Below are 27196 nucleotides of genomic sequence, written 5' to 3'. Positions count from 1 at the left end.
ATCCCGAAGAATTTACCGCTTCTCTAGTCCAGCCTGCGAGCCAAGTCATTGAAATTGGTCTCGCTGTTGTTCTAGGTAAATACGAAGGCCTGCACAGGGCAGTACTCAGTTTGGGTGCCTAACTTTTGGTCATCAATGAGTGGCATATCAAAAAAAAACCCTTTTAAATTTTGCAAAATAGAAACTAGATAGCATTCAACCGAGGCCCAAAACACTGTGACTATCTCAAGAATGCCAAGATGGCGAATCGGGCGAGTCGACTATTTGCGAACAAGCCACTCCGCAGAAGTTATGATATCTATTTTAGTCGACCGAGAGGATAATCCAGAGCGATTAGCTAGTTAGCAATCATGTTCCGATCGCAAATTCCATACCTTCTACGGTCATAACGTCCTGCACGTTTGCGGGTGGGGATATCACATCAAGCGCGCGGCTTTCTCTACCTCAGGACACCGCGACATTATGGGGACGGCCGGCTTTACTAAAGAGCAGCTTACAGTTCGTGAAGCACACATCAGCTCCAGATCCCCAGATCCCCAGATCCCTCGACTTTAATGCCCTCACTTCATACATGTGTGATAGTTGGGCGCTAGACGCTGCTCACTCCCAGTGAATAGGAGTTATTGAGGCTTCCACTCGCTATGAGATGGCGTTCTCTAATGCCAGGCCAACTTCCGCGCTCCATTTACTACAATCTTCTCTGTTCACCTTGGCCAATGCTCCAGTGCAAATAGAAGTCGCATTGAGATATGAATCGAGGTGCCCTGAGAGGCACCTAACATAAGGAACAAAGATAAGCTGTCAATTGATGTGCGCATTTCCCCAGTAACGGGCTGACAACGACATGGACCCAATTGGCGGGGAGGTTTCGCATTTCTCCGGTGCAATTGTCGGAGCGGCGGACCCACTCCCTTGAGCTTCCGCCTTTTAATTCTTGTCCCCCCTCTCTTCTCCAGACTTTCAATTGTGTTACTCTATTTGGTAGTTTTTGGATAGCCTCATCCATTTCATCATGCTTCCTCAAACTCGGGCCCGCGTGCCCGCCGCTCTCCGGGGCTTATCCAAGTCCAACCCTGTGTAAGTTGACTCAATTGCGTTGCGTCAATTGCTTGTCTCGTTTCTAACTTCATTTTTCCCTGTAGTCGGGCTCTCTCAACCACTCTCCCTCGCTTCCAGAATGACAAGGGCCTCAACAAGATCTCCAGCACTATCACCCAACCCAAGTCACAGGGTGCTTCCCAGGCAATGCTGTACGCGGTTGGGTTGAAAGAGGCGGACATGAACAAGGCGCAGGTCGGAATTTCGTCAGTTTGGTTCAATGGTAACCCTTGCAACATGCATTTGCTTGACCTCAGCAACAAGGTCCGCCAGGGTGTCCAAGATCAGAACTTGATTGGCTTCCAGTTCAACACCGTCGGTGTCAGTGATGGAATCAGTATGGGCACCCCCGGCATGCGTTATTCTTTGCAGAGTCGTGACCTTATTGCCGATTCTGTCGAGACCGTGATGGGTGGACAGTGGTATGATGCCAACATCAGTATTCCCGGTTGTGACAAGAACATGCCTGGTGTTCTGATGGCTATGGGCCGTGTCAACCGCCCCAGTCTGATGGTGTACGGTGGAACCATCAAGCCCGGCTGCGCTGCTACCCAGAACAACGCCGATATCGATATTGTATCTGCTTTCCAGGCCTATGGTCAATTCCTCACCAAGGAGATTACCGAGCCACAGCGCTTTGACGTCATCCGTCACGCCTGCCCTGGTGAGGGAGCTTGTGGTGGTATGTACACTGCCAACACCATGGCTTCCGCCATTGAGACCATGGGCATGACCCTTCCGGGTTCATCTTCTAACCCGGCCAACTCCCAGGCCAAGTACCTGGAGTGTCTTGCGGCTGGAGGTGCGATCAAAAGGCTGCTTGCCGAGGACATTCGTCCTCGCGACATTCTCACTCGTCAGGCCTTTGAGAACGCCATGGTCGTTGTCAACATCACTGGCGGCTCTACCAACGCTGTGCTGCACTTGATTGCCATCGCTGACTCAGTCGGCATCAAGCTCACCATTGATGACTTCCAGGCCGTGTCCGACCGGATTCCCTTCCTGGCTGATCTTAAGCCCTCCGGCAAGTACGTCATGGCTGATATGCACGCCATCGGAGGTACCCCGGCACTCCTGAAGCTGCTCCTCAAGGAGGGTCTCATCGATGGATCTGGTATGACCGTTACTGGTGAGACCATGGCTCAGAACCTGGAGAAGCTTCCTGGCTTCCCCGAGGACCAAAAGATTATCCGCCCCCTCTCCAACCCTATTAAAAAGACTGGTCACATTCAAATCCTCCGTGGCTCTTTGGCCCCCGGTGGCAGTGTCGGTAAGATCACCGGCAAGGAGGGCATGACCTTCACCGGAAAGGCTCGTGTGTTCGATCGTGAAGACGATTTCATCGCCGCTCTGGAGCGCGGAGAAATTAAGAAGGAGGAGAAGACCGTTGTCGTTATTCGCTACTGCGGCCCCAAGGGTGGCCCTGGAATGCCTGGTATGTGCAAAAAATCGACATGAGGACTGACCATAATGCTAATAACCTTGTAGAAATGCTCAAGCCCTCCAGTGCCCTCATGGGGTACGGCCTCGGCAACTCCTGTGCCCTCATCACTGACGGTCGTTTCTCCGGTGGTTCTCACGGTTTCTTGATCGGTCACATTGTCCCTGAGGCTGCTGTTGGTGGTCCCATCGGTCTCGTCAATGACGGTGACATCATCACCATCGACGCCGACAAGCGCATTCTCGACGTGGAACTCTCCGATGCGGAATTTGCCGACCGCAAGCAGAAGTGGGAAGCTCGCAAGGCTGCCGGTGACCTCCCTGCGACTGGTCTCACCATGCGTGGTACTCTCGGCAAATATGCCAGAACCGTCCAGAATGCCAGCCTGGGCTGTATCACCGATGCTGTAGAGTAAAGTCTTTTCTTGGTTTTCTTCTTCTTGGTCTCGGGTCCTGTCTGAAATATAAAAGCGATTCCCTGTTATGGAGCCTGTCTTACATATGATATCATTTTGAATAATATTCTTTTTTTTTATGTTCAATCCGACTACCATCAGCGATTTTCTAATTTGCCGGGGTGCTCTTGTGTACTCTTTATCGGATCTTGGCCTCTTTGCTGGTGGTTATATATCACTGCACATCATCCGTCCACGATCCCAACGCGTTAATTGTGTGCGGTTGCGCGCTCTTCTGTAGTTGAACATGACCAATCGGGGCGTCCTAAGATCAAGCCTCGGCTGTTAAGTTGCCCAACTGTCAGTCCTGCTGTACACTGTTGAATGTTGGTTAAACTAACGTATGATGTTTTTTCTTGGCCACGAAGGACCGAGGTTTGACGCTTGCTGTACAACTAGTTAGGTGGCTATTTAGTTCATGTCCAACACCACTGTCATTGCACTTCTAATATTTCATCTCTCATTTTTAGTGATCCCCCCTGCAGACCTCTTTTCTTTGGTAAATTTGGCTGGCTCCGAAATTCGTCTGTACGATCCAGGTTCCATTCTTTACGTGACTTTCTCGCCCCTTCTGGCCCATGAAATGGTCAATCTATGTGTTTGGATTGTTAAACGTAGCCATCTAGTACATTTAATACCCAATCACACTTACTCCCTTCTTCCACCTATCTCGCTACGAGGCCGAGCGATATGGGAGATCTGGGGGGCGAAGGATTTGTTATAAATTTACCCCTCCAGGAATTGACGAGCTAACAAATTAAGATAACTTAAGATGACATGCAGTAAACACAGGTATCATCAATTACATACATAGAAAACGCAGATCATCATGCGTATGGAAGGATTACCATCGAACACAAACACCACAATCCTCAAAAGAGATAAAGACCCCATCGAGGCCCGGCTCGACTCGACACTCCTCACCCAGTCCGTATCTCTAGAACTTTGGAACCAGCTCAAAAGCGATACTCTGGAGTGCTGCCTGGTACCTCCCAGATAATAGGATGACCCTCCAGCTCTGTAGCTATCGCGCTTGCACGGGCACGTTGAGGAGGCTCATTCCAGCTCCAGTGGGGCTGCTGCGTTGACGGGGAACCGGCACCGGAGGTAACTATCACCGCAGGGGAAAATGTGCGCAGATTCGGATCTGGAGTACAGACAGCGGTGGCATCGCTATGGGTTGCTTTGTGAGGAGGGTCAGTGCTTCCCGCCTCACTTTTTCCGGTGCCGTGTGGCTCGCCGTGGTTGAACATTGCCCAGCGTGCGGTTCGTTCTGTGCGCCCATCTTCCGAGGACATCCACTGCGAATAAACGCGGTTGCGGCCGAGAACGAAAAACAATGCCAGCAATATGGCCACGAAGACCACACCTGCAACGGCGATACCTGCAATAGCCCCCGTGCTAAGCCCATGCTTACTGCTAGAAGAGTTGTCATCGCCGCTTGTATCGCCGCTTGTATTGCCACTGCTGGAGCCGCTACCGTCGCCTTCGGCGGGCATGGGCTGACCCGGGACTAGCATATAAGGGTATTTTAGAGCTTTTGAGTATTGTGTTTCCCATGACTCAGTTGCGTTCTGTGGGTTCGTCAGCCAACCCGAATGCATACTCGAGAGGAACTGACTATCATACGGCATTGATCACTCCGACCATCCCGTTCACTAAACATGAATCTATTGCAGTGCAATAGAAGAAAGTAGGCTTCATCAAACCGTTGTTAGCTTCAGTCCAAAGGCGTGGACATGCAGTTTGACTAGACACATGCCTTGGTATCATTGACTCGCAAGGACCACGATGGGGGCTACATTGAATGTATTAGCCATGTGGTTTTGATTGGCTTCTTTGCATCGCAAATTTGGTGCACTCACTGGTCCGACAAGTTGCCCATCTTGCTCATTGAAATTCACAAAGGCCCCCGAGTAAAAGATGTTTCCGTTTGCTGGAACACAAGGAGCGAGATAATCTGCTTTTACGACGGAATGGTTGGTTGGGTAAAAATCAAAGACGACGACATCGCCCACATTGGCCGTTATATTGGGTGGAACAAATTGATGCGGATTTGATTTGGGTCCCACTTGGATTGTATGGGTTGTGATAGCGGCCGAGGAGGATGTAGTAGTGATAGTTTCAGCTGTGGAAGAGTAGGCAGTCACTGTCATGGTCACCACAGCTAGCCATATCAGCAGCCAGGCAAGTTGGCTCACAAGCATCATGTGCAGGGGAGGGCTGACGGTCCGTCAACACAGCATGCACACCGCAATCTAGTGATTTGGAATTTTGCACAGTCGAAGAAGACGTGGACGAGAGCAAAAATTGAGGGATAGACCAGAAGACAAAGAAATTCAAATTCAAAGCCAGGCCTTGGACTAGGATGAGTAGTATTGGGAAGGCTGTTGGGCTGAGCACACTCCACAATGGATCTTTTATAGCTCCTTTTTTTATTGGAAGAGTCTCGCCTGTAGCTTTTACTGGGTTGGTGATTCATGTGAATAAGTCCCTTATTGGGTATCTACCTGTGGAGATTCAAGGGCTATATTAACTGCTAAAAGAAAGGTGCAGGATTTCTCTACCAAATGGATCTTTTGATCTTTCCAAAGACCCCTCTCGTAACTCTGACCACTACTAGGTAAAAGAATAAACGCCTCTCTTCAGCTCATCTGTAGTGGAACATTCAACATGCTATTAGGTACGGGATTTGCTTCGGTCAGCAAAGCCAGCGCTTGCATGGACAAGCCCTCACATGCAGCCCCCAGGCCCCTACCATTTCCCCTCGGGCCTCTTTATTTCATTAAAGAACGTTCTTGCTCCCGGAATACTTGAGCCTGAAATCCTTTTTTTAGATTTCGATTTTTACACCTTAAAGAACCTGAAACTGTGCTCAAATGGACATGTTTTGCAGTGCGATCGAATCAAGGCTTGATCTACCTAGTCCAAATCCTGTCCTTGTGGCTCAACGACAAACACGCTAGTCTTTGCTAGCGCTGTGTATTTCAAGTTCTATATAAGCCCATTTACAAGTTGTTCACTAGAAAGAATGAGTATTTGGGCAAGAGTAAACATCAAAATTGCAAGTGCACAAAGATCGACAGAATCTCCATCGACAGACATTTTCTGGAGGGAAGTGAAGAGTACCTGACTAGAGAATTCCAGGCCAAAAAGTGTCAGACGAAGTGTGTTCCGGACAGAGAACCCTCATCACTGTGCGCAATTGGTTTCCCTACAATTATCATGACATTACTGAGCCCACTATCATTATCTCGGTAGCCCGTGCTTGATATAGCCAGCGCCTTGTATAGGGCTAGCCCAAGTTGCATTGTGGGCTGAGAGATTGCCACGATCTGATCGACGCCAAGAATCGGCTGTTGGCTTTTTGGAATACCATCTTTACGTAGGAAGGATTCGAGGATTTATCAGGTCACGACTGTTGCCAAGGATTTCCTCTCGATCCCCTCCAATCGCGGGGTCTTTGTCTCAGGATGCTACTGCCGGTTTCAGAATCCTTTGTCATCTAGCCCACGGAGTTTAGAGTGACGATGCAGGTCAAGTTTAAAACCGTATCTTCGCCCTCACATTTGACATTGCTTTTCGAAAACCTATAGCGCACATTACAACCAAGTTACTAACGGAGGTTCCAACTGGCTCTCTGAAATGCTAGCGTTTAATTGTAAAATGCGACGTAAACATGAAATCATCACGAGGATAGTAGTGGCAGAATTAACCATCAAAGCTAAAATCCCATGGTCAAGCAACTTCAATTTCTAAGATTGCGACCAGATCAAAGGCTGAGAACTTAGGACGTCCATTTCTCTACGATTTCTGCATTTCTGCATGCTGAAAAAGCGCCTCTTCTACTAGCGGCGCTTGCCTATCCAACCTTCTTTGCTAATCCAACTCCTTTTCTCAAGTCTTCAAGGGGGATGGTCGCCCACCAGCTACCGAAATCCGGTGCTTCCTACAATATTACTCGTGTCCACAAGGGCTTTATAAGGGTGTGGGCTACGCTGTACAGCCACGAATGGAACCGATGGTTCAAAACTAGGCAAAAGTTCGTATTATTGTCAATTCACCGCTCGCTAGCCGACGCTCCCGTTGATGCCCACTGTTATTGATTACGCACGCGCTTAAACACGGGTGATGGGTGCCGTGATTTTTGGCTAATCCGCTACGATCCGCTAGACCGATCCTGCACAAAGACGTTTGGTGATGGCAAAGTTGCACGTAAAGCCTTGCTTGAAGAATCTCCTTTATACAACATAGGCGCACAACATGTATAATTCAGAATTTGAGTTTATGCCACGGGTGCTTCCTCACCACTTGGGCGTTGTTAACGCGGCCTAATAAAAGGGGTGCCCCTCTCGCGCTAAACACTGCCGGTGTCTCGTACCGAGGTTGAAACAACGATCGAAAGTTTGGCGTATTTTCAAGCAACCTGAATTTTGCAAATGATTTTTTGTACACTTGCGTTGACTTACAAACGCTCAAACTGAGTGTGCTGAACAACTGACCCGTGAACATAAACGATCTATCCCGGCAGAAGAGTCCAAGATCTCTAAAACTAGGCAACGGAACCTTGCGGCTCAACAGTCGGCTCGGCTTCGAAGACAGGGAATGAACTAGGAGGCTTGGCATCGGATGTCGGCTCTATTCGGCGTGCAATGCGCCCCAGATCCCGTCAAGTCTGTACAGTCGAAATTCGACACAGGATGACATGAATCTCCACACTCTCCTTTTTTCAGGATCGGCTTATGTACATATGTACAGCATAGTTACTCCGTACAAAGTGGAGTTAGAATAGGATCAGTTACCTTGCCTTTAGCCGAGACCCGATACTTTCATACTTTCAACAAGCGTGTTTTAAATTAATTGTATTTGCCGCAATTTTCTCTCTTCCCGTCAAAGCCATTCAATGAGAATGATCATGTACAGCTTTGTACAGCTTACATTTTGTGCTTCTCATGTGGAAAATGAGGCATAGTGGTGCCAAGCCCACCCATACCAACTCGGTATTGGCATGGGCTTGGCACTATTCTGCGAAAAGTCGATCCTTTGATCCGATATGGACTAGTGGAGCATTTTGGATCTAGCGCCCCTCCTTGAGCAGTGGCCACGCCTGGCCATGCTTCTAACACAATGCCAAACATCTCATAGCACTGGACCCCGAGCATCCACTGTGTATTGTGCATTACCATCACTGAGCAATGAAGATTGCAGCGTGGAGTATGCTGGATGTTGGTGCGGAGTTCATCGATGTACCGTGTGCTCCGTACTCCGTACGAGGATTGTTATTAGCGTTTTCAACACAATGCAACATTCGTACGTAATTCAAGCGAAGGTTTAAATCACAAAACCTGGTAATTTCATTTTAAAAGGGTTGATCTTCATCCTATTTGTCCTTCGCCGAATGAGGGTGCCGATCTATCAAGGTCTGGAGTCTGTCGGGTCTCTTGGCGAGGAGAAAATCTACCTCTGTTCGACTTGTGACTTTCAAAACCATCTGGGCATTTTCTAACCACGGTTCTAACTGGGGACAATCAACCTGTTTCTTGCAACTCCATGGGTGTTGTCGCGTGGTCTCTGGTCCCAGAACCCAATATAGGAAGATACTGGAAAAGGTACTCCGTACCCGGTTCGGCTTTCTTTCACCGGAGCACCAGTATCAGCCCTGATCCTGTTTCACTTGAACCAACTTTAAGAGTGAATGATTTCCTTGTTTAGTGGCCCAATCACGATTGACTGCTTCTCTTTGCCATGTAGATTTAGGTAGAAAATATTCCCAACGCCACGTGCAAAATAGATAAGCTTAATGTTCAAGGAGTGTAGACGCCACTCCCTGAGGAACGTTCGTATCAAAAATAGAACAAAACCCACTACTGCCCAGTAGAAAAGTTCTTCCCCCTTATTTGCCTCCCAATGTTGTTCTTTTGAACACATTTGTTGCCAACATGAGAGGTCACCGGTTCCTTTTCGCTCTTCTGGCTCTGCTTATAGTGGAGATTCATGGAGCAGAGTCGAATATAACTGCCTTCCCGTCTTGCACAGTACGTGCATCTCCTAATGCGGCTGTACTTATTGCTAATGGAAATGTGCTAGATCACTTGTGACAATCAGTTATTCTCCAATTGCTCCTTGAGCAACAACGCAACGTGCTTCTGTGCTAGTGACTCTCATCCCACAGCCCTGTTAGATTGTGCTGAAAGTAACTGCACTACGAAAGAATTCTTTAGTGCGTCTCTGTCAAGATTGGTCTACCAAGCCTACTCTAATTCTGCTAGCTACGAAACGTCTATACGAACAAGAATGTGGTATACCACCACGCAGAGGCCCTAAAGTGGTCAAGGCCTCGACTCTTATTCCTTTTATTCTTGCCACTTTCTTCTTCGTCATGAGAATGATCGCCAAGAGCAGCGGCCTCGCTGGCGGGTGGGGATTGGATGACTATACAATAATTGCCTCCTATGTCAGTGTCACTTCTTGGTCTTTTCCCGCGCAGTGTTAACATCCTTGCAGATCATAGGAGCCGCCATATATGTTCTGGACATTTATAGTAAGATGGCACTTCTGATTCTTGATTTCACAAGAAAGAAGAACTGACAAACTAGTGATCCGCAATGGCTTCGGTCGAAATATCTGGGACGTCCCATTTCCCTCAATCACCAAGTTCTACCAGGTTCGGTCTTCTCTCAAAGGCTCAGTTCTAATCTAACAAGAGCAGTATTTCCAAGCTATGGCCGTTATGTATAAGTTTCAAATCTCCCTCGCAAAGATATCCGTCTGCCTCTTCCTACTCCGCATCTTCCAAGCACGCACATTCCGCTATTTAGCATACGGCCTCATCGCTGCTAACGCTGCGATCGGTATCACTTGGGCCTCGGTGGATGCCTTCCGCTGCTGGCCGACACGCCTGACATGGATCGGTTGGATGCACGAGGAACCTGGACATTGCATCAATTTTATCGACGCGGTTCTTGTTAACTGCCTGGTGAACATCTTTGTCGACTGTATACTGATCATCATGCCGGTATATGAGGTGATCAAGTTGCAGTTGCCTCTGCGAAAGAAGCTAGCTGTGGCGTCGATGTTTATCGTGGGCTCTGTGTACGTATTCGCTAACCTGGCCTCTTTTTTTTCATTTCCGAGTGTCACTAACCAATCTCACAGTCTAACGGTCATCGCAATCATCCGTGTCATCGTCTTCTGGACTAACCGTTGGGGGATCAATGAAACTCTCGGCCTATACCCCCTCATGCATTGGTCCGTCATCGAAGCTCAGATTTCTGTTATGTGCGCCTGCTTGCCTGCGTTCAGAGCTCTCGTCGGCCGATGGTTCCCCCGGTTCCTGGGAGGATCAACGAACCGTACGGATCCATCTAACATGGCTGAGTACTATAATAAAATGCCTAGCAACATCAACAAGTCTATTACCTACTCGGTGAATTATGAGGCTCGATCGACAGGGAATAGTGACGTGGAGTTGGTGGAGATGGACCCGAAACGTGGGCAATGATCAATGAACTTGCATTTTTGCCTCTTGTTCTATAACTTACATATCTACCTTGAATGGAAACAATTTATACATTTATAATGTAGTTTTGCTCCACTAGACGATACTATCAAATGCTTGGCTCTAAACAGTATCATAACGTGAGAATAGCTTCCGACTTTCCATTTCTCCATATGAGATTAGAACCGGGGCTATATAACTAGGGGCGTAATTCGTCTTCTTTGCGTTGATCGATGGTCCAGGGAAAATTCCAAAGCAGAATCTCGATGCAGCACATTTGCATAAAAAGCATCCACTCGGGATCTAGAGATACGGGCCAAATGACAATAGAAACTCAAAGTTGCTCTCAAAGATGTTATTCAGATGCTAAATTTTTGATCATTATGAATCTAAAAAAGAAGATGATTGATTTTCATCTGCCGAAGTGTAGGAGTGTACCCAGTTGGAAAGTACCAAAGTAATCAAAAACAAGATCAACAAGGCAACAAGAAGCACAACAAGAAAGATACAATCCAAAATAGATACCCCCGAGAAGGATCTGGTAACCCCAAACAGTGTATGCACGGTTTAGATGGCATCTCACATATGACAAACAACACCTGCCTGCCCGCGTCCTTCATTTCCTTCTATCTCACACCTCTCCCTTCTTTGTGAGAAAATTCCAATTTTTTGTGCTTCCTGTCAACTGATTCATATCATAGCCTTTGTTTTCCATTTCTCGCATGCGGTTGCATGTTTTAAAGTCAAGATGTACGAATGTGTCGCCCATGGCTACGGGTCCCACTGCCGAGCGGAGTGCGATACTCACATGGACTTTTAAAACCGTTGGGGGGAATGCGAAACCTAAGACCGTCAGATCCAAACTGAGAGTAGCTGCAAGCAGCATACAGATATGATTAATCACTAGGCACTAGCCTTCAATTGATAGACCTACACACGCACCTTTCCTTCATTTCTCAAGCTGTTTCCAATCAACATATTGTTGTTAAGGGTCATTGGGAGCCTATGGCTCCCTACGGGAATTGTTCCCGAGCGTTTCATACCGATGAAACTGCTAACCAGCACATGGAGGCCCAGGGGCACTATGAGAACTACTACGTGGAGTGCCAGCGACACTTTTTGAATGTGACCTATCTTCATCAGGTATGATAACCGGGTCATTACGGGGATATCCGCCAACCCCAACCGACTTCACATGGAAGGCTGTAAGGCTTTGACGAATCTATCTCTGCATTGTCTACGGATAGCACCTGAAATCAAAGGTTGATCAGGGCGCTCATGTCGTGTGCCCCTTTTGCAAGGCTCATTTTGTCATTGCGAGTGGCGTCACTCATCACGTCGAATACGGTACCTGTCCAAATGGTGGCAAGTGGAACCGAGAGAAAATCTACGGCGAGGTCCATCACCTCGATCCTAAGAGGCTTGTCACCAACGAACAGATCGAAAGGCACAATAATCAGAGCTTACGCTACTACGCCACAGATCGCGCCTTAGACGGGACAAGCTGGGAGTACTACCTGTGCCAAAAGGGATTCAATTCAATGAACGGTCTGCATTTGCATCTCAACCCGCCGGCCCACAAGGAAAAAATCTACCAGTTTCTCAATAGGCGTGGTAGTTGCAATCAAGAATTTTTCTGCTTGGTGATTTGTTCGATCATTCGCAAGATAAATAAGGCGCTCTGAACTCTCAACTATAGACTTCGCTTGAGCCATATCAAAATTTTTTTTAAAAAAAAAATTTGAGGTTAGCAATAAATCACTTGTGAAGGGGGACTAAATATGCGATGTTGAGGCAGGATGGCGAGGCATCTTTGAGAAGACGAAGCTGTAACGACTTGGAAAAATGTCTCGAACACCAACGAGAATCTAGTGACCTATTAGTCACACCATACACTTAACTAGTTTCTACTCATTATATAGAATTTTCTCATGGCTTAAAAAAAATAAAGGCTTTTCTCGCCATCCGGTGTTAGCATCTTCAGCCCTTCACGAGGACTTGTAATTCGGGGAATCTAGCATGTTTTCGATTCATGCAGCAAATTCCCAATTTTCGGTATTCGCATATGATAAATGCAGATCTCGGAGGGATCTGGTTTGCAAATCAGTATCCAGGGTGCGCTTATGGTACACCGACAGGGTTGCCAGATGGGGTTTTCCGTCCAACCAGCCCTGTGTCTGGTAGATATACTAGCTTATACCTACCAAGCCACTTTTAAGCCCGACTAGGAGGGGTCTACATTTCTGCACCAGTGTTCCAGAAATTCATCAGGATTAGAAGCATCATCGAGAAGGAGGAAGGCATAGAATGAATTAAATTGAGATAGTAGATATCCGAAGCTATCTAGAATAAGGAGCAATCGAAATGGAACAATAGGTCTCTCAATTGACCTAGGGATTCTGTTTAGGCGCTAACCTCATCATTCTAAATTCAATGGTTTTAAAGGCTTACCTGCGTGGATTGAAGTGATGTCGTGATTCAGGCGACCGGAAGGTTGAGCAACTTGAAATGGCTAGATATCCCTGGACTTTGAGGGTGAGTTGATTCACAGTGTCTCATAAGACGAGAATCATCATCACAGAGTTGGTCACAATTGTCATACTATGCTGCATTTATACTTGCCCAATCGTACGGCAAATGTGTTACAGTCATCGGTAATGGGTCGAGTGGGAGTCGGATTGTTCCCGCCTTGCTACCTGGCCACACATCAACTATAAGATGCGCAGGCAGAGATGGATTTTCCTGTTTGGATGTGAGCAAATTGAAAGGCGTGGATAGGGACTGGAACAACGAAGGAGAAAAAAGACTAAGCTGTGTTTCCTCTCCCTTTGGACAGAAAATTCAATAGTCACCTCTACGTCCGATCACATCAAACCTTTTGACATGACTATCAGATATCCCAGAATTTCTGCAACGGTGTGTACGTACATACATGGCCTTGACACCCAACACACGTCAGCTGACAGTGGAAATCGAGGTCGAGTTGGAGCTTCGATCTGTGCATGATCCCTTGCCGGACACACAATCTTGGAGTACAGGAGGTGTTTGTAGAGGCTATGAAACAGCGTCTGGCAAACAAGCCTGGTCTGGTTGATGAATTCCTTCCTTCAATTCTGCTCCCGCTAAATACACGGAGGAGAGGTTGCGGCGATACCGGGTACGCAGTGTATGTACTGTGTGGCGTGAACCGTCAACGCCATTCACACAAATACTGTCAACCTACGAAATAGCCCCCTCTAGTCCAGTATTAGAAATGGTTTGAGATGTGGCCTAGTGGTTAAATAGCTGTATTTTTTTTTTCCCCCAACAAAGATCACCACCGGAGTAGTAAATCGAGTCAAAAGGATTATCCGCAGGGAAACGGATTAACGGATTTTAGGGCATTAACCATACCATACTGATCTGGTAATTATTGTCAAGTATCCATTGGCTCTACAAAAAGCCAAAAAGGTACATCTTTCCCGCTGAAATACCGAAACCTCGCCCTTTCCCCCACTGACTCGTTCCTCTTTCCTTACCCCGGATATTCCCCCTCCTCCCCGGTGGTCCACCATGAAGCCGACAGACAAGCATTTCCGCTGTGATGTCTGCCAGCGTGCGTTCACGCGCATTGATCACCTCAAACGCCACTCTTTGCGGCGTATGTGTGCTCCTTCCTGCAGCTACCCATGCCACACCCACTGAACCTCAACAGATTCTGGCCAGAAACCCTATTCCTGCATATTCTGCAATACCTCATTCGCGCGCTGGTTAGAAAAGCCAGGACGATTTACAATGCCACCTTTGAAATCTAACCTTTTGGATTTAGTGACAATCTCCGCGTCCATTACACCGATTGCGCCAAGCGCGGAGATCGCGAAATTCCTGAGACGGGTCAGAGGGGTAGGCGGCGACATGCCTGTCAATCGGTTTGTGCATGACTTGATTACGTAAAAGCATTCCCATTGGAACTGACTTTAGTTTTGGGTTGAACAGTGCACCGCGATGAAACTGCGGTGTGATGGAAGAAGTCCGTGCGAATCGTGTCAGAAGAGAAACTTGATTTGTAACAACGAGCGAACGGCAGGTGCGAGCCACCGACGGATCGAAGAAGGTAAGACCAGCTTTGAGTCAGCTTGGTTGCAATGGAAGACTCATGCAAACCATACAGAAGTATCGGTGAAGGCCAAAAGATGGGAAGGGCCTGAAGAGCCATCATCCGACCGAGGATCGATCAAGTTCCTACTGAACGGTGGTACCGATAGCTTCACAGAAAACTTTCGACTTCCACCACGCAGTGATCGTAGGCACAGTCTCAACTATCATAATGCAACTGGCTTCGAGCAATTGCAAGGCGCAGGGTTTCCACACAACATCAACAGCGCTCAGCCGGAACATGGCTCTGGGTTCCTGGATTCCGACTCAGTCGCGCTGCAATTTTTCCAGGACGCTTTCCTGGACTTTTTCCACCGCCCTTTCGATGATGCAAATAAGCCCACGGAGAATTCTTATCAGGCTGGTGAACTGAGCTACCAGTCCATCATTCCTCCAGGGCAGCACCCTACAACACTGCCCGGAGATCCACCCATCTTTGAACCGGAGCGGCCATTCGCAACGACCTTAATTCATTTAATCTTAACACACGCGTGGCAGGTCCCGCTTGATTCTAAAGCGCAGGAAGAGGTATCTGCGAATCTCCACTTCTTACTCACCACTGCGCGCATACGAAAATGCATTGCGCTTTATTTTAAATACTGGCAGACTAGTTGTGCAATCCTTCCCATGTCCTTTGATCCGGAGACAGTTCCCCTGGCGCTCTTAGCCGCGGTAGTCTTTATGGGCGCAATGTACAGTGATGACCAGAGGGAAGTATACGTCGCTAAGAGAGTGCTAGATTTTGCAGAAATCTTCATCTTTGCGAATGTTGTGTTTTCGGCTGAGAGCGAGATCAGCGCCACATTTTCAGGCAGCCGGTGCCTTGACGAGGTGAAAGGTGACTGGGAATGGTTTCAGAACTTTCAAGCTGGGCTTATCATCACGATCATCCAATACTGGGCGGGAACCCGTTTATCACGAACTCGCGCGATGGAAAAACGATTTGGTGAAATCGTGAACGTTGCGCGACGAATTGAACTTGTCAAAGTCCGTCACCTTCCCGATGAGCAGGTCCTGGAGCACTTGTGGATCCAGCAAGAGAGTCGTATAAGGTACTTAATTGCCTCCTTTTCATCCGTGAGATGTTCTGAGGTCTACTTTACTCACATTGCCAGGACTTTTTCTATGATTTCGCTGCTCGACTGCGCGTTCTTGTTCTTTCAAAACTACCCGTGTCGCCTAACATATACCGAAATGGAATGCGATCTGCCCTGCGAGGAATGGCTGTTCTTCTCTGAGCACCCGTTTGCGGAGCCAAATTTTCGCTTTTCACGCGGCATTCGGGTTTCGGAGGCTTTCGAGCATATGTTTGATGAAGCGCCCGAGTCTAATCCGATTGATCTCACTGTATTAGACATGTTCATCTTGATTCATAGTATGTCCTTGTGCCAAAGGCTTTTTTGGTGCCTTGAATAGACTGACTCTGACTCCCAATTTAGTCCTATTCTCATTTATTAACACCCATATGACACTTCAAGGTTCTTTCACACGCATGAGAAATTTCAAACCCCCCAGGAAGAGTATCGGGGTTGACGCAAAGGACACCACAGTTCCTAAAGATTCTATCCTCGTTGCCATCCGGACTGCTCTATCCCGTTGGCGGGAATACTGGATCGTCCTGCGCAGTGGAGTAACAAGTGACGAATGGGCATCAATGGGGTTTTATAAGAATGGATACAGCTTTTGGCTGGTATCGCAACTGCTTATCACCAGAAAGGATGCTGTTGATGTGGTGATGCAGATGGAAGTGCATTGCGAAGACAAGCTGGAGAAGCTGAAGGTCTTGCTACTAGACGACCAGGAAGACATCTAGTTATCATGACAAAACTGAGGATTTTTGTAAAGCCAGTAGACTTGATGGATGCGCTGAGGCGTTCGGGACTTGCAGTTGCATTGAGAGATGGGACTGTGACAATTTGGCCAAGCCGCTGATCATTTGGGAGATCTTTGTCGACATTATGACTGTATCGTGCTACTTGATGGCTTCTTGCTGTCCGCAATACTCATGGATTGTCGTTATGTTCATATGTCTTGATCTGAACGCAAAGAGCATCCTAAAGTTGAAAACTGCTAAAAGTGGAGCCGGGGGATTTCCGGTCTCTGATTTCCTTGAAACCCTCAGTCGCATAGGGATGTACCATCTGTCTATGTCTTCTTGGATGTTTTTTTGTTTTTGTTTTCTATTTTTCAATTAAACTTACGTACATTGGAAGGAAACCACCTCAAGAGCTCAAAGACAGGTATAATTTGCGGCTCATGACAAAAATTCTGGCAAATGGACAACCGGGATGCTATAATACTATGTTGATTAGACCTAGTATTTGTGAAACATTTGTAACATGTATTATACCCTTGCATCCTGCTGCTACTTATTTATCTCACAACGAAATGCAAGGACCAATCAAAAGCCGGCCACATGAAATGTGGATAGTGGAAGATTCCACGAGGATGTGGAGCTGAAAAAGCTTTGAGGCATAACATTAATCCGTTTTCCGTCTGTTGTACTCCGTAGTTCAGGACCGATCATTGCTTTTTTATAATCTTTGAACCGTCATTCAGGCATTTTATCAACCTTGCGTGGAGTTCATGCACTGTGGAAACACAGAGGCTGTATATGAGAAATGCTCACTAGTTAATTACCTCTTTCTATTTCCAGATATTGTAGATCGACTGAATTCACGCCTGAATTGATGAGGCCTGGCGATCAAGGCTCAATGAGGATTGTGTCTCTTCCTTTGCATTGTACGCACTTGTAGTACGGGGACATTCAATGTTGATGTTACAACACTGCACACCTATGAAGAACTGATCTCTCACGGCATGTCCATTCCACTCAAAGTGTTGTATGACATGCATATTTTCTCCAATGCCAAGCTACAAGTAATCAAAATCATCTGCAATATAACGCCATATGACATGGTGCCGTAAGCAGATCCGCTCTTGGCATAAAAGACCGACACGGGAGCCGGGCCAAAGACAGAAATCAAGGGGTGATGCTCGAAGCCTGAGGGAGCTGCAGATGCCACTATTCTGCACGGAAACACTAGCGCTTCCCACCAAGCCAAGGATGTCTCCAATTGAAACACTTGGCGTCGAAGGATGATGACGTGCTCGAGCAAGCGGCATTGACAAATCTGGATAGTAGGCTTCTAGAGATTCGAAGGCTCACTCCTATAGCTTCCCCAGACTAGTTGCCGGCTAAGATCTTCTTCAATCGGGATATGCTCCATCAAGTCCCAGCCTTAAAATGGGAGATCCCGACATCTGAAAATCCCTGACGATCCTGGTGATCCCGACGATCTCTTCAGCCACCTCAGCACAGGATGCACACACTCCACCTAGTTTCCCCACACGGGTGCTCCTGTTTGAGCAATTTTATGCCGCCGTGCTACTCTGTAAGACACTACAGGTAATGTTATGGGCGCCTATAAAGGGCCTTTTCTGGTGCTGCCGAAACAATCTTGTTATACTCAGTCGCGCATCTCCTTCGCCATGGTCTTCATCAAGGCAACTTTCACATCCGTTTTTGTCTCTCTCCTAGCATGTGCCACCGCTGTGGAAGTACCTAAGACCGATTACGATGTGATCGTAGTTGGAGGTGGTCCGGCGGGTCTCAGTGCACTCAGTGGTGTCTCTCGTGTTCGCCGAACTGCTCTCTTGATTGATAGCCAGGAGTACCGCAATGCTCCGACCCGAGAAATGCACGATGTCATTGGCAACGACGGTCAGATAGGGATTCTAGCACTCTTCCAACACAAATTTTCTTTTTCTAACATAACATATCTCCACCAGGCACCCCGCCGGCTACATTCAGAGGTCTGGCTCGAGAGCAGATCAAGAAGTATCCAACTGCTCATTTCACCAACGAGACTGTGGAATCAATCATTCCTTTCCCTCAGGGAGACTTTTCTGCCTTTACGGTGACCGACAGCAAGGGCAAGGACTACACTGCCCGTAAAATAGTCCTTGCTACCGGTGTTCGTGACGTTCTACCCAGCACTCCTGGCCTTCAGGAAGGATGGGGCAAAGGTATCTTCTGGTGTCCGTGGTGCGATGGTTACGAACACAGGGACCAGCCCTTTGGGATGATCGGTGACATCACCGACATGTTGAGCAACGTGTTGGAGACTCACACTCTGTACAGCGATCTCATTGCATTTGTCAACGGCTCGCAGACCACAGATGGCGAGGCCCGGGCAACGGCAAAGGTCGAAGACTGGAAGGAACAACTTGCCGCTTGGAACACTATTATCGACAACCGCACAATCTCTTCCATCGAGCGACTCGAGGATGGCGGTGAGAACAGAGGCGAAAATGGCGATCAGCAATTCGACAAGTTCCGCCTTCACTTTACTACTGGCGAGCCTGTCGAGAGGAATGATTTGATCATTAACGTCCCAACTGTCCAGACCTCGACACTTCCAGCTAAAATGCACCTGGACATTGTCGGTGATAAGATCAATGTTACGACCGGTATGCGTACCAGTGAGTCCGGTGTGTTTGCCATTGGCGATGCCAACAACGATGGCAGCACCAACGTGCCCCATGCGATGTTCTCTGGCAAGAAAGCTGCTGTATTTCTACACGGTAAGTTTCCTTCCACTTGGTGATGCTCGGTAGACGACTGACAAGACTCGATCACAGTGGAATTATCTCGTGAGGAGTCGAAATCTAAGGTCTCGAAGCGCACTGGACTTTCTCACCGTGAGCTCGAGAAGGAGGCCATTCGTGCAATTGGCGACAATCTGGACGCGGAATGGAAGCGTGCTCAGGAGTGAAGGTCTCCTTTAACTAAGGTGGCTCCAGTTGATGAAAGCCAGCTTCGGTTCGGGCCTCCCCAATGTAGATAATCAGCAAGTTGTTGAACTTAATCAGTGACCTACCAATACATCATCAAATTTGAGCGAGGTGTCCAACATCGTGCGCAAACACCATGTAGTTTATCAAAAGTGTCAGAAGGATGATCTCAATGCTCCACATGGTTGTGTGCTGGAAGAAGAAATCCCAGTCACCTTGGCCATTCTTGCATACCTGCCTAGTTGCTATGCCTAAGACATGTACACTTGTAGCTCGTCATTAAACTCACATTTTCAATTATGTGAGGTACAACACGTATTAGGACAAAAGGATAACCGTCGGTACACATGTATCATCTGTTCAAACAAACTGACAATAAACCTACATGATGTAGGCTTATCTCCATGATCAGAATCAGAATAGGTCTCGCCGCTAGCGTTTAGTGTACCACCCTGGATGAACAGCCAGCCAGTCAATGTAGGTGGAGGTAAACCTATGGCTAGCAGTCTACGATGAACGTCCAAGAACAGTGGGGAAGAGCAAAATTTAGCCGATGATTGCAGATTGTATTAATATGGTACCTGTGGGAAGGGAAATAACCCTCTGTATAAAAATATCTAGATTAACGGTTCTATATTCAAACAAGACTCGATGTGATGTTGTTGGGCTGGTTACTTTATTTAGGAGTAACACACTTCACATCCAGCGATTTCTCATCAACCTAAAGTAAGAAACAAGTCAGTCAATGTGCCGCCCACGTCGTATCAATCTTCAAGATGAACCCACATTTGCGCAAGTGAACTGGTCACCCCCATCAGGGCTAACGACGTCAATGTTACTGGCGTTGATGTTCGAACAAACCTGTAAATGGTCAGTTGATGAATTGTATGTAATCTGTGGCGTTCGTGCACTTACATCGGGGCTCGAGCAGACAATCTTTCCTACATAGGGCTCGCCCTTTCCGGAGGTGACACCCTTGAAGTTCCTGAAGTAAATATCTTCCATGACAAGCTTGCTCTGTGTAGCGTATGTGTTGGTTAGCGTTTGGCAACCAAAAACAAGTGATAGTGGCACTATAAAGCTGGGATGGACACGTACGGGAGTCTCGTTGCAGAGAGTCAAGTTTCGCTGGCCATAGCACTGGGTAACTTCGATGGCATAGTCGACATTGTCAATGGTCATGCCGTCGAAGGTAATGTTCTTTACCAGGCCTGATCCGCCGCCACCCTGGAGATCGGTAGAAAGGGCAGCGAGAGCACCGGGCCAGGCTTTGATACGCGCACCGTCCTTCGTACGATTGTTAGAAGAGTCATCGTCTAACTTGTGTGTGGGTGAGACTAACCGATGCGTTGAACATGGAAACATTGTAAACGAGCACGTTTTCCACAAGATCAACCTCACCCGGGTACTGGCCCAGAGAGCCAACGGAGATACCGTGGGAGCCGTTGCAGTGAATGTTCTGGACCAGAATATCGGAAACATTGGGCTTGAACGAGACACAGTCTGATTCATGGTTAGTAAAAGAAAATGTGGTCAGATGTTTCAAGGGAATCTTACCATCACCGTTGTTGATCACGGAGTTCTGGATAACAATGTTGTCCGAGCGGTAGAGGTCCCTATCGAGGGGATTAGTCAACTGAAGGCTCGCTCGGCTTTTTTGATACAGATGGGCTTACCATCCATCGGTGTTCTTAGCCAAGTGCCCACTGCGGCTGTATCCACTGATGTTGATTCCGTCAAACAGGATGTTGGACGAGTTTGCCACCAATTGGTACCACTGAGGCGAGTAACGAAGGTTGAGAGGTCCAATGGTACCTCCATTGAGCCCAATAATACCCAACAGAATCGGTCGCAGGATAAGGGCATCCTCCGCATACAAGTCATACCAGACCTGACCGTTACCATCCAGGGTACCGTCACCGTAGACGTTGACATCCTCACCACCGATCTGGAAGAAAGTAGTGGCGTTCTGGAAGATTTGCTTGAATGCATTTGCTTGCCAGTAATCGGTGTCGTTGCTGAATTGGACAAAGCCTTGGATCTCTATTACCGCTCGCATAAGTATTCATTCCACTCATCCCCCAATGCGCTTTACATACCGAGATCGATGTGCTTCAAGGAAGTCATGTTAAGTGCTTTTCCAATCGTGTAATTCTTGCCGGCATCGAAGACAACCTTTCCTCCGTTGTTGCATTTCTTCAATGCGGCAACAACGTTAGCTGAATCGTCCCGCCCATTGCCATAGTTGGCAACATGACAGGTGCGGTTTCTGGCAGGGCTGTCTGGAAGGGGCTGGAATGGACGGAGGGGGTGGCACGCCTCGTTTCGAGAGTACCCCTGACCCTCAACAGCAGCGATGGCTGACAACCAAAGGCCCAAAGCCTGGATCAAAGTGTTAGAAACCTTCATTGTTGGTGTCAAGCTTAGCTGGATTGGCAATGTTCTCGGCCAAAGATGTAATTCGGGCAGTTCCAGGACAGCTTATATACAACAGCCTACCCTATACAAACCCACCCATATCAAAACTGGCGGTGTAGGGATCTGCACAAGTTAACCTTAATTCAATTTAACCCAACCGAAATTAATTTCTAACCCGGTGGATAAGATAATCTATTACCTTACTGATAACCACCGGCTTCCGTATACAACAGTCTTGTTGTTTGTTGTACCTTAAAAGGGTCTATCATTTAGGATCCCCAGCTTGAACACCCTACAAAATAGCTCTGGGTATTCCATATACTGATTCAAATTGAAGGATCCCGACCACCGTTCAACTTGTAAAATATAAAGTTAACCAATCAACGCCTTTCATCCGCTTTCTCTATGTTGAGTACTGATTAAGTGGTTTAAAAACGGGAGGTCAAACTTGCTGGAAGCTATACACCTACCCGAGGTGACCTACGGTATCAATAATAGAGGATCTACGAAGCTTCGTGGTGTTATTCTTAACGCTTGGGATACTGTACCGGAGAATTTCTTAAATCCTCTTTTAAAGGAGCATACATTAGTGTAGCTCTCGCACGGACTGTGGTAGCAAAGTACGCTAAGCCTATCTTTAAATGGCCCAAATAGGAAATGATGGTCGGTCTTGGCATTTCTTTCATAACTTTCGTACCGCCAAGACCTTTCTATGGGAGTGGGTCCATGGGGGTTGACAAGGTCTAGGAGTACTATACGATGCTCAGGTAGGCATTGAAGCTCAAAGGAGGCCTATAACATACTGTGACGGATTGTATCCTTATCGAGCAAGCGCGGTTCTAAGATTTGTCGTAGAATTCTAGCATTTGCCTATAGCGCAGCGGGTTAAACTTGGGAACAAGCCCCATAGGTGGAACGTGACACCTAACGCCTTCCACCAACTACAGCATAGATAGTATGGGATTGAGAATTGAGAGGAACGGCGAGAGTCCTGTTTTTTTTTTTTAATTTTAATTTAATATATCTACACCGTATAAAAGACCTCACAAAACACCACGCTTATTCGTCCTCTAAAATTCATAGGCAGAGATGGGTGAATCTCAATAGGTTAGACTGTCTCGCCATTGACAATTTACTTCCTGTTGCTCAGACTTAAAACTCGACCGGGATCATCGCTAAGCATCGCCCTTTGTGGTCAGGCGATGAGGTGAACCCATCAAGTTCAATTTGCTCCGGAGAAACAAGCTTGCAACTCCGCAATGTGTGGAGAAATTAGCGAGTATCCGTTTCGCGGAAGAGCGGACCGTAAATAAATTGACTCGCGTTGCGTGAGCGGGGTCAGCTGAAGACTCCAAAATAGCCGAGACTCAAAGTTTCAACATCAAATGGAAACAACAACATAGAGTCCCCAAGTTCCCTATATCCCTAATTCTAACAGGGCCCCGAGAGATAACAGAACGCTGATGTGAAAAATAAAACGGGTTTCTTCCTCTTGCTTGATTCGACCTGAGTTGATTTTGTCGGGGTTTCCTCCGCTGAGACCCGGGATAAAACTCGGTGAGCGTGGTCCCCAAGCAAGTCTGATAGGAGGAAATTTTGGCACGCTTTCCCTTCTTGGGAGGAATACCCCTGAGAAATTGGGTAGAGCAGAGTCCCTCGGCCCAATATATTTCAAAGGATGAAGTGAGATCGTCAGCATCACATGTTGTAGTTGGTTAGCAGCTGCCAAACAGAGGATAGTGTACGGAGTAGATGCAGGACAAATGCTACTAGAAATTCTTCGGAATTCTAGACTAATTCTAGACTACGTCTCGCAGAAGGAACAGTAACCAATCACTTGGAAGCTTGCTTGAATATGTACAACGGCTGTCCAATAATAAGGACCAGACTCTAAGACCAGACGAGATGAAACAACGATCATCTCAAGCGAGCTCGCTCAACCCCAAGATTCTCTTGAAAAAAATTCACCTCGGCGCAGGTACAACATAAGAGGTCCCTGTAGATACCGGTCTAGATCTATTTAGGAACACTCTTTCAAGTTCCCCTGCCGTCAACACGGGATCGATTTCCCATCTAAGTCGACTTCTCAACAACCTTCTTCACGGCGCCCGCGGTCGCTTCGGCGGTGGCCTTGACGGAGTCAACAGCTTCATGCTCAATCACCTTGGCGGCTTCGACAGTTGAGTCAGACTGGCTGCGCTGCCACAGGAAGATACGAGTCACCTGGACGGCGCCCACGCATCCGAGGAAGAAGTTCACGGCAGCGAGCCTGTAGAGTGATATAGAGTTAGCATAGGTGTCCGGCAGGGTGGTTATTGGGTTCCACATACAGTACGTTACGGGGCTTGATGATAAAGCACCAGCGAGTCCAGATGGCACCAGTGCCCATCAGAGCAGCATTCTGGGTGAGCGAGAGCTTCTCGGCGGGACGGGCGAAGTCGGAGATACCGGCGACGACCAGACACCACTGTTTTAGGGAAACATGTTAGCCATGGTATTCAGCAGGTACATGGAGAAGCCGTGCAGGATACGGCAGCGTTTATTGGAGATATGGTATCCGGAAAAGTGATGTTTGACCCGGGGCATAGATGGCATATCAGATGGGTTAATCGAGTTGTCATACCTTCATAACCGGGGCCCTGCAAAGCAAAAGTTAGCATCGTTTCATAGTAGCAAGAAAGATTTGAAATGCAGCAGTACAGGAATCTTACCAGAAGTGGACAGTCTTCACACCAACAGGGCTGTTCCATAGGCGTTGGAAGGCGTTCTGCTGCTCCCCAGCACCGGCTTCGGAGCTCTGCCAGCGGAAGCCCTGAGCACCCGGCCGGCGAAATGGCGCGGAGGCATTGCGGAAGGCAAAGCGAGCGTTGTTCACGAAGCGGAAACCCACGCGAGACGACATTATGATAGCGGAGATGGTGGTTCTAGTGAGAGGGAAGATGGATTCTCCGTGATCGGTGGAAGAGGGAGTTTTCCGCTGGGGGGGCTAGATTGGGCAGTTGACTACCACAACCGGAGGTAGATAAAAAGATGGCCTGTAAAGGAGGGAACGGCTACTCGCAAGCAGCTAGTTTGATTCTCTTTGATTGATTATCCCTCACTAACCAAATTTCCTGTGCCATCGCCAACTGCCTATGACGCTTCGGCAGTTGCGAAGCTTATGTAAGCGGATGGCGCTAGTTGATATTAGGACTAGCGGGACTCTGTCTCTGCGCAGCGAATCAACGCCGTCGTGAATAATGCACTGCATCGCAGACTGTCCAGCAAGTCAATTCCACCACTCCCGCGCTCATCCTTCCGTGGCTCATCCGAGACCTCTATTCCCCTAATCCTATCATTTGCTTGACTATCCTGCCACCATGTCTGGCAAGTACGTCTTCACTCAAGGCCTGAAGGAGCTGCGCTTCCTCTTCTGCCAAACCTCCGAAGCAAGCGCGGCCACAAGGTGCGTACACCCCGATTCACGGCGATTGAGATTTCAGCCCAGTGATTGACCTTCTTTTCTGCCTATAGATCTTTCCTGAACCGCGCCTACCCGACTATGAAGAAGCACAACCCCCAGACTCCCATCATGATACGGGAGGCCGCGGGCACCCAGCCGCGAGTTTACGCCCGATATGGTATGATATGACACCTAGAAGCCTAATGTGGGGGCTGTTTAAACAATTGAATCAAGCTAATGTGATGGTTCCCTCTTAATAGCTTTCGGCAAGGAGAAGCAAGAAGCGTTGTCCGGTAAAGCCCCCCCCGCCATCCACAATTTGTGTCAAGTTGCAATACTAATTGAAATTTCTAGGCCTGTCGGACGTCCAGATCGAAGAGCGCATTACACAGTTGGTGAAGCAGCAGCTATAACTTTTTTTGGTTCCTCTGCAGATCTATTTTATGCCCCCGCGTTCTTCTCACCGTCCTACGCCCATCTTCTGTACCCATAGATGAAATCGAAGCTCCTATTCAAAGTATTCAAAATCAAATCCAAATAAAAGACTTCTGGTGATGAGTTGATGCTATCTCATAATGTGCTACTAGCATTGCCAACTTCGCCAAATCGGTACTGTGCCCAGCTCATACTCCCCTCGGGGAACGTCCAGATCCTCTTGCCCAGATCCTCGCCCGCAGCACCAGCTCCAATGTGAATAGGCAGCAAATGCTCGAAGGAAGGATGAGCCTGTCGTGCATCTGGTCTCTTCAGAAGCTCAGCCATGGCCTTTTGCCGTTCGGCCGGCGCAGTCGTTACTGCATCCTTGAGCGCCTTGTCAAAGCTAACCGCATACGGCATTGGAGTCGAGCTGCCAAAAGTAAACCGCATATCACGCAGGTTGTGCACAGCCATCCCAGACACGATGATCAGTATATTCTGCTCGCGAAGACTTGCGACTGCCTGTCCGAGCCGGTAGTGCTGGTCTGGATCTTCGGTGCGGAAGAGCGAGACTTGCACAATGGGAACGTTCAGTGGATTTGTGTCTGGCTCGAAGGCTGCAGTTTCCATGTCAGCATTGAATCCTCGCTCGAATGCAAACTGTAGCATACCGCACTTGAAGCTAGCCCAGACGCCGTGGTCGAGTCCACGCTTCACGCCTTCGGCCGGGATTTTGGCTTCTTTCAACAATCTCAACACTTCTTCTGCGACCTCCTTGCTACCCACATGCGGGTACTTCTCTTTGTAGTAATGGCTTGGGAAGCCACCGAAACTAGCTCCCATTAGTTCAGAACATTCAAAATAGCGGCTGGGATTCTGATATCGAACTTACTCATAGATCAAATCAGTCTTCTCGGCGGTATTTACTTCGATCGTATTTCGACCGCCCTGCCAGTGCGCCGAAAACACCACGACAGCCTTCGGCTTGACCTTCGTGGTTATTTCGCGCCCAATCTCACCAAGCTTGCGGTAAGCCGGGTGGTCAAGATCGTACATGATATTTGGCTGGTGCGGATTGAATCAGCATTTAGGTCACTGTCAGAACCAGGATACAGATGACTCACCCCGCCATGGCCGAGGAAGTAAATAGGTGTCTTCATGCTGGATTGTGTGTGATCGCTAATGAATGTGTCTGATTGACCCTTCAGGGTCGCAGCTGCTGCAGCTGCAGATGCTGAAGCTGATAGAGGTACTGCCGCTGAGCGCGCAGAAGATCCAAGAAGGCGTCGGAAACCGAACAGATTGGCGGTGTCTCCACAGAGTAGGGTAATAAGTACAGCTGCGAGGACTATCAAAAGAGATATAAGAGCGACTTTGTATCCGCCGAATGGATTTGTCGCTTGTGTTCTCGAGTCGTTGTGTCGGCTTGGTTCGGAAGACATATATACCTTGTATTGGGTTGAGCTCGCAACGCACTAATTCCAGAACTCAACAAAT

The 27196-nt window shown here is 47.9% G+C and overlaps 9 protein-coding genes across 9 annotated transcripts; 5 read left to right on the top strand and 4 right to left on the bottom strand.

Annotated features, from left to right (window-relative positions):
* Positions 1–1012: 1012 nt before the first annotated feature.
* On the top strand, positions 1013–3466 carry Pdw03_8345 (Aconitase/3-isopropylmalate dehydratase, swivel; the record flags this gene model as incomplete). Its single annotated transcript, XM_014678001.2, has 6 exons — positions 1013–1077; positions 1143–2533; positions 2587–2931; positions 3235–3293; positions 3362–3391; positions 3464–3466. The coding sequence occupies 6 exons, from the start codon at positions 1013–1015 to the stop codon at positions 3464–3466; spliced, it is 1893 nt and encodes a 630-aa protein (XP_014533487.2).
* Positions 3467–3949: 483 nt separating this feature from the next.
* On the bottom strand, positions 3950–5200 carry Pdw03_8344 (Cupredoxin; the record flags this gene model as incomplete). Its single annotated transcript, XM_014678000.2, has 4 exons — positions 3950–4567; positions 4623–4691; positions 4756–4791; positions 4859–5200. The coding sequence occupies 4 exons, from the start codon at positions 5198–5200 to the stop codon at positions 3950–3952; spliced, it is 1065 nt and encodes a 354-aa protein (XP_014533486.2).
* A 3732-nt stretch (positions 5201–8932) lies between these two features.
* Pdw03_8343 (Extracellular membrane protein, CFEM domain) lies at positions 8933–10494 on the top strand (the record flags this gene model as incomplete). The annotated part of the gene is made up of 7 exons (XM_014677998.2): positions 8933–9028; positions 9081–9213; positions 9263–9447; positions 9498–9534; positions 9590–9657; positions 9703–10085; positions 10149–10494. The coding sequence occupies 7 exons, from the start codon at positions 8933–8935 to the stop codon at positions 10492–10494; spliced, it is 1248 nt and encodes a 415-aa protein (XP_014533484.2).
* A 3549-nt stretch (positions 10495–14043) lies between these two features.
* Positions 14044–16438, top strand: Pdw03_8342 (Fungal transcriptional regulatory protein, N-terminal; the record flags this gene model as incomplete). Its single annotated transcript, XM_066101937.1, has 7 exons — positions 14044–14131; positions 14186–14240; positions 14300–14399; positions 14467–14584; positions 14642–15677; positions 15741–16000; positions 16065–16438. 7 exons carry the CDS (start codon positions 14044–14046, stop codon positions 16436–16438), a joined length of 2031 nt encoding a protein of 676 aa, XP_065957020.1.
* Positions 16439–18117: 1679 nt separating this feature from the next.
* On the top strand, positions 18118–19403 carry Pdw03_8341 (FAD-dependent pyridine nucleotide-disulfide oxidoreductase; the record flags this gene model as incomplete). Its single annotated transcript, XM_014677995.1, has 3 exons — positions 18118–18349; positions 18418–19212; positions 19270–19403. 3 exons carry the CDS (start codon positions 18118–18120, stop codon positions 19401–19403), a joined length of 1161 nt encoding a protein of 386 aa, XP_014533481.1.
* Positions 19404–20098: 695 nt separating this feature from the next.
* On the bottom strand, positions 20099–21831 carry Pdw03_8340 (Exopolygalacturonase X; the record flags this gene model as incomplete). Its single annotated transcript, XM_014677994.1, has 8 exons — positions 20099–20143; positions 20209–20283; positions 20338–20439; positions 20521–20709; positions 20765–20925; positions 20980–21038; positions 21099–21465; positions 21522–21831. The coding sequence occupies 8 exons, from the start codon at positions 21829–21831 to the stop codon at positions 20099–20101; spliced, it is 1308 nt and encodes a 435-aa protein (XP_014533480.1).
* Positions 21832–23913: 2082 nt separating this feature from the next.
* Positions 23914–24742, bottom strand: Pdw03_8339 (Uncharacterized protein family UPF0041; the record flags this gene model as incomplete). The annotated part of the gene is made up of 4 exons (XM_014677993.1): positions 23914–24109; positions 24171–24307; positions 24464–24479; positions 24552–24742. 4 exons carry the CDS (start codon positions 24740–24742, stop codon positions 23914–23916), a joined length of 540 nt encoding a protein of 179 aa, XP_014533479.1.
* Positions 24743–25199: 457 nt separating this feature from the next.
* Positions 25200–25695, top strand: Pdw03_8338 (NADH dehydrogenase; the record flags this gene model as incomplete). Its single annotated transcript, XM_014677992.1, has 4 exons — positions 25200–25285; positions 25354–25460; positions 25543–25575; positions 25637–25695. The coding sequence occupies 4 exons, from the start codon at positions 25200–25202 to the stop codon at positions 25693–25695; spliced, it is 285 nt and encodes a 94-aa protein (XP_014533478.1).
* A 157-nt stretch (positions 25696–25852) lies between these two features.
* Positions 25853–27141, bottom strand: Pdw03_8337 (Extradiol ring-cleavage dioxygenase, class III enzyme, subunit B; the record flags this gene model as incomplete). The annotated part of the gene is made up of 4 exons (XM_066101936.1): positions 25853–26316; positions 26371–26531; positions 26592–26764; positions 26824–27141. The coding sequence occupies 4 exons, from the start codon at positions 27139–27141 to the stop codon at positions 25853–25855; spliced, it is 1116 nt and encodes a 371-aa protein (XP_065957019.1).
* Positions 27142–27196: the final 55 nt, after the last annotated feature.

This window comes from Penicillium digitatum, chromosome 3 (genome assembly GCF_016767815.1).
Source record: "Penicillium digitatum chromosome 3, complete sequence".
NCBI classification, from domain to species: domain Eukaryota; kingdom Fungi; phylum Ascomycota; class Eurotiomycetes; order Eurotiales; family Aspergillaceae; genus Penicillium; species Penicillium digitatum.
The sequence above is the reverse complement of the archived record's forward strand: the minus strand, read 5'-3'. Positions and strand labels throughout refer to the sequence as shown.